This window comes from Lucilia cuprina, chromosome 2 (assembly GCF_022045245.1).
Source record: "Lucilia cuprina isolate Lc7/37 chromosome 2, ASM2204524v1, whole genome shotgun sequence".
In the NCBI taxonomy this organism is placed as follows: Eukaryota; Metazoa; Arthropoda; class Insecta; order Diptera; family Calliphoridae; genus Lucilia; species Lucilia cuprina.
The window spans coordinates 4,963,373-4,969,479 of record NC_060950.1 but is presented as its reverse complement, the minus strand read 5'-3'; the positions used below and the strand labels follow the sequence as shown (position 1 = coordinate 4,969,479).

The following is a 6,107-nucleotide window of genomic DNA, read 5'->3' as shown; positions in this document are numbered from 1 at the left end:
GAACTAGAACTGAACTAGAACTGAACTAGAACTGAACTAGAACTGAACTAGAACTGAACTAGAACTGAACTAGAACTCAACTAGAACTGAACTAGAACTGAACTAAAAGTGAACTATATGAACATGGATGTTTGGTATAAATGTTTAAATCATTAGTCGTTGAAAAATGTAATTGATCTGAATTTAAATTGGCATTTAAAGGCCAAACATATCTTTACTTACTACTTGATTCAATTTATTGAAATCGATAAGTGTTTATAAACATTATTAGTTGTTGAAATATTTTAAAGCTGTATTATTACTTTCATTCACAATTCAAGATAACTAAAGCAAAACAATCTTATAGTAACAATTCACTACAATTAATGACCATACATAATTGGCTACTTATTTTAAAAACACAATCTAACAAGATTCTATCGATAGTAAAAAGTTTTAAATACGAGAGAGTAAAAGGCTATATTGTGCAGAGCAACTACAAAAACGATAAGATAATTTCTATAAATTGGCACTTTCGTAAATCCCTAATTCGATAAGTTATAAATTTCACAGAGTGTGCTGGGCGATTAAAATCATTGGCCAATAAATAACTAAAAACGTACAAGATAAGATTTTTTATTTCAAAGAATTAAAAAAATAATTGTTCTTGAAATTGCAAAGTATTTTCCACTGGTTTTAGTCTTTAACTATACAGATTCTGGAACGGACATGCAACTCTCTGCTACTAAACTAGTGGTCTTCACCACACTTTTCGGCCTTTCCTTGGCCATGCCCACCACTCGTGTGGAAACTGATCCCGAATTAACTGCTGGCTATGTTGAGGGTGACATGGTTTTAGATACAAATTTACGTAATGGTTTACGTAATGAGGTCTTTAGATGGCCCAATAACACTGTTTACTACAAATTCTTTACACAATTTGGTAGGTTTACCCACAACAACAAAAAATTAAGTTTCTATAACTTTTGTTTCCTTTAGATGAACCCCACAAAAATCACATTTTACGAGGCATGAGAATCTTAGAAAGCGTTTCCTGCTTACGTTTCAAGGAAGCCACTCCTGACATTAAATCTTTTGTTAATATCACTGGTTTTGATGGTGGCTGTTACTCAAGCGTGGGCTTTCTTAATCAAGGAGCTCAAACTTACAATTTAGAAATCTATAGACTTGATGAAGGTTGCTTCCGTTTGGGCACAATTGTCCACGAATTTTTACACACTTTGGGTTTCTATCACATGCAAAGTGCTGCCGATCGTGATGAATATGTTCGTATTGCTGAGGAAAACATTAAACCTGGCACTATTCACAATTTCAACAAATACAATCAATCTTATGTTGATGACTTTGATCAGGAATACGATTATGGCAGTGTTTTGCATTATTCGGCTTATGCCTTTTCGGCCAATGGTGAAATGACCATCATACCTTTGAAGGCTGAGGAGGCTTCTGGTATTATGGGTCAACGTCGTGGCATGAGCAAGAGTGATATTAATAAATTGAATACCATGTACCGTTGTCCAGTGCATGTTTAAGTTGTTGATGAAATTGAAATTTGACGAATATTGAATAACATTGTTTTTTATTTATCAACGCAATAAAGATATACCGTCTTACTTTTGTAAAGTAATAATAAAAGTGCAAACTGATTACCGCTAATATATAAAAATATTAAAAACAAAAATATAATACCTCATGAATATATTGAAACTGCAAATGAAATAGGTATTAGAACTAAACTTAAACTAAATTAGAACTAAACTTAAACTGAACTAGAACTGAACTAGAACTGAACTAGAACTGAACTAGAACTGAACTAGAACTGAACTAGAACTGAACTAGAACTGAACTAGAACTGAACTAGAACTGAACTAGAACTGAACTAGAACTGAACTAGAACTGAACTAGAACTGAACTAGAACTGAACTAGAACTGAACTAGAACTGAACTAGAACTGAACTAGAACTGAACTAGAACTGAACTAGAACTGAACTAGAACTAAGCCAGAAAAAAATGTATTCATGTCTATCTTTATAAAAATAATTAATATTATTGCTATTAATAGAAATCATATTTTAAAAAACTTTAACATTTAGTATTTTTAATCTGAAAATTTCTGCTTTCTCTCCATCTTTTATTCACCATATTTTGTTTAACAAGGATTTTCAAATTTATGTGTGTATTTTCTTGTATTGTCGTAATATATGATTTAATTTTTGTGTCATCATAATTTATTTATAAATGTAATTCTAAGGCTATAACTCTCACCACTCTTCTTATTCATAATCTATAATAAAATCCAATTTTAAATTGTATACATTTTCTCTATGAACGTTTCTTTCAAATATACACAATCTTTCACACATCTATAACAATAAGCATTTACTACTCAATATCTCAAATAGAAAATATGCAGTTTCTAGGCGAGAATACAAATGTATAAAATTCAGTTTCAAACAAAATTGGCATTGTAGCCTAAAAGTAGGCACTAGTTAAAAGCATAAGTTGGCCACTGCGAACATTCTACGAAAGAGTATTTATTTCCTTTTCAAATTCTGAGAGCAGTAGAATGAAAAAATAAGGAGGAATTGAAATTTCTGTGAGTCGTACGAGAAACATGCGGCCATAAATTTGATTTTTCCATTACAAAAACGAACATTCAGATCTTATTTCTCCTTTTCCGACTACAACGACTTTGGTAGGAATAATGCTAGTATTGGTATTGCTAGTGTTGTTTTTGTTTTATAAGCAAATTAAACTTTTGATTCATACATTTGTTTTTAGAAGCTGGTGATGGTGGAATATATGTGTTGGCAAGCTTAACAAAGACATCGAAATGGTTAAAAACTAGACATTGTATTAGAGCTGTTTGCTTAAAATAGGCCTGCTGTGTGTTTTTTATTTCTTAACGATTTATGTATAGATGTTGTAGTTATTGTTCTTTGTAAAATGAATACATAGTAGCGGATATTCACATAAAGCCGGAAATTTGATTTTTGGTTTGTCTCTGCAATATGTTTGTTTTCGCTGCTGCATAACAATTCTAGTCCTGATACAGATTAGTTCAAGTTCAGTTCTAGTTCAGTTCTAGTTCAGTTCTAGTTCAGTTCTAGTTCAGTTCTAGTTCAGTTCTAGTTCAGTTCTAGTTCAGTTCTAGTTCAGTTCTAGTTCAGTTCTAGTTCAGTTCTAGTTCAGTTCTAGTTCAGTTCTAGTTCAGTTCTAGTTCAGTTCTAGTTCAGTTCTAGTTCAGTTCTAGTTCAGTTCTAGTTCAGTTCTAGTTCAGTTCTAGTTCAGTTCTAGTTCAGTTGAAAAGACGAAAATCTAAAATCAATGCTTCACCGATAGAATGACATGGCACAATTTTTAATAATTACAGTTTTAGTTTATCAAATTTGAAATATAATTACTTGATAAATATTGTTAATGTACAAAATTTTGGTGATTTGTGGGTCAAAGTTCTACAAAATATGTATATTATTATACAACATGTGTAAGTCGTAACTACATAACTTGAATCTTCAGTGGTTCCCGAGGTATCTAATCAATTTTTAATATGATAAGGCAGTGACAATTTATGACGAGTAGATTTATTTATTTTTTTTCACGTCTAATTTTTTTTATTTATAGAGCAAAAATGCATTCTAACTGCAAAAAACCCAGAGATACAAAACAACGTAATACCTACTCACAAGGCATTAATAAAAGTCTTAACATTTTTAGTAGTAATAAAAACACTAATAGTAAAATAAAATAAATTACTATATTTTATTAAAAAAAAATTTACTTCAAAGCAAAATACATTTTAACGACATATCACAATTAAATAAATTGGCGTTTAGAACTAAATGTAAATACTTAAAAAATAATCAAGACACTTGTAATTTGTAGGGCCGTGATAAAATGAGGCGTCATAATAACAACTAAATAGTATATTCATATAATATCCACAAGAATGTGTCATCGCTTATTTATCAGTTATGCCGGCATACTAATAATGTTTACAGTAAAAACAAATCTTAATCTATTAAATCAATATGGGACACTTATACATGATATTGATCTTAGAAATATCTTTATCACTCAAACCAATTCTCTGACCTATCTCGGCTTTAGAATCCAAAGTTCTTATGGTTGCTTTGCCATTTACAGAAAATGCTGTAGAACTATAATGTAGACAACTTTCGTAGTCATAGCCCATATCAAAATCTGTTACAAAAGTACTTTGATATTTTTCAAAATTAAACTCTTTGCCGGGTATGACATTTTCATAGAGAATTTCTATATAATCATCCCGCTGGGGATCACTTTGTTGATGATAGAAACCGAGAGCATGCATGAATTCATGGAGTATAGTGCCGGTGCGGAAACATCCTTCATTTAGTGGATAAACTTCTAAGTTCATTTGTTGGACTTTTGCTAGATAACCAACAGCTGTATAGCAGCCTCCGGAATCAGAAGTAATAGCTACATAGTGTGGTTGAGAATCATCGGCCTCATGGAAACGTATACAAGTGCGTGCCTCTATGGTGGCTATACCTTCTAATATAGCTTGACGATGAGCCGCATCTGTAAATTGCAAATTATTTAATTTATTAAAAATGTGTAATTATTCATTATTAAATTAAAAAATCCAAAAATCACTTAACATTTATTTTGGTACTCGAAATCTAAACAAATTTCATAATTTCATTACAAAACTTACCAAAATTGCCCACAATTTTATAATAAACAATATTATTGGGCCATCTATATGTAGGCGACACTAAACCATTTCTGCCTTGTATTTTTGGAAAAGAATTTGTCAAATCATTTAGTTGTTCGGGAGTCAATAGCATATCACCCTCAAATTGACCTGAAGAAATTTCTGGATCGATATTGTTTTTAATTAAAGGTAAAGCATTGATTTCAAATAATGAAATCAATAATAAAACTGCAAAAATTATATAAACTGAGTGTAATTGTAACATGTTGATTACTTGCTCTAACCACTAAGACTAAGGTGAATTTCTATTGTTAATAGGATTTTAAATAAACTAAACTAGTTAAATAAAAAATAAAATTTTATTTAGTATTAATACAAGTAAAACAAAAATTGCAACAATAAAAATTGATAAGATATTATGAATCAAACTAAAATGTGGTGAAAATGCAATACCAATGTATATCATTGCTATAAGTGCTACAAACTATTTAAAACACAATCTCAAAGTTTCAATCAATCTGATATAATTGAAAAGAAAACTCTTAAAAAGCTATAAAGAGTTTATTTAAAAACATATCATAAATATAAACATTTATTAAGACCGAATATTTAAGATAAATAAAAAATATATGCCTAATTACAGTATGCCACAAAAGTTTGTAAACAGTTAGAAACAAAATGGGTAAATAAAAAATATTAACTATTGAAATGTTTAGAAATGTTTCCACTTTTATTTTTGGGTTGTTTCAAACTTTTATAAAACTGTTCGAATAGTTTTGTTAATTACTGTTATATTAGGTCCAATTATAGTTTAACTATATGTACATATCTAAAGGTCTACACCAACTAATTTTATTATACATTTTCCTCCGTATCCATAAAGATATTAATCGTATATTTTAGGTTTATTACGTATATATAATTTTGTTAATATACAATTACATATCTTTATTAAAAGTGGGCTCTATTAAGCTCGGTTCATGTGTGTCTGTCTTTCCGTATGTTTGTTGAAATCCCAGTTGGGTATTATGCGTTTGTGCTGATGTTTGTAACACCCAAAAATCTATATCGATTAAGCTATTTTCGTCCGTGTGTTAATCTGTCTGTCTGTCCATGTAAACATTGTGCGTACACTCAAGGTCGTAATTTTCAATACAATTTGATGAAGGATGAGTCCCCTTTGAAAATGGTTTAAAGCGGTACATTATTAACGCTTAGCTTCCATAATCCTGTAAAGGACTTTTGAACATAAGGTTTCGTTGAATGATTATAATATTTAAAAAAATCGGCAAATCTTAATTTTAACGGCTTCTGTCGATTTTCGAAATGATCATCCCTCACACAAAGTTCTTCCAGAAAATACCATAAAATTCTGCATAAATAACTTTAATGCCATCATAAAACGCTC

The 6,107-nt window shown here is 30.2% G+C and overlaps 2 protein-coding genes across 2 annotated transcripts; one reads left to right on the top strand and one right to left on the bottom strand.

The window, feature by feature from the left end:
- The first annotated feature begins 599 nt into the window (after positions 1 to 599).
- LOC111676661 (seminal metalloprotease 1-like) lies at positions 600 to 1,642 on the top strand. The gene is made up of 2 exons (XM_023437625.2): positions 600 to 922; positions 979 to 1,642. Exons 1-2 carry the CDS (start codon positions 709 to 711, stop codon positions 1,530 to 1,532), a joined length of 768 nt encoding a protein of 255 aa, XP_023293393.1. The 5' UTR covers positions 600 to 708; the 3' UTR covers positions 1,533 to 1,642.
- Positions 1,643 to 3,743: 2,101 nt separating this feature from the next.
- Positions 3,744 to 4,988, bottom strand: LOC111676665 (seminal metalloprotease 1). Its single transcript, XM_023437629.2, has 2 exons — positions 4,700 to 4,988; positions 3,744 to 4,563 (listed from the first exon to the last, which is right to left on the bottom strand). Exons 1-2 carry the CDS (start codon positions 4,962 to 4,964, stop codon positions 4,022 to 4,024), a joined length of 807 nt encoding a protein of 268 aa, XP_023293397.2. The 5' UTR covers positions 4,965 to 4,988; the 3' UTR covers positions 3,744 to 4,021.
- Between the last annotated feature and the right edge of the window lie 1,119 nt (positions 4,989 to 6,107).

Coding starts and splice junctions, on each gene's coding strand:
- LOC111676661 (XM_023437625.2), top strand. CDS start 709: ATGCAACTCTCTGCTACTAAACTAGTGGTCTTCACCACACTTTTCGGC. Junction 923..978: donor CAAATTCTTTACACAATTTG/GTAGGTTTACCC, acceptor TGTTTCCTTTAG/ATGAACCCCACAAAAATCAC.
- LOC111676665 (XM_023437629.2), bottom strand. CDS start 4,964: ATGTTACAATTACACTCAGTTTATATAATTTTTGCAGTTTTATTATTG. Junction 4,564..4,699: donor TAAAATTGTGGGCAATTTTG/GTAAGTTTTGTA, acceptor TGCAATTTACAG/ATGCGGCTCATCGTCAAGCT.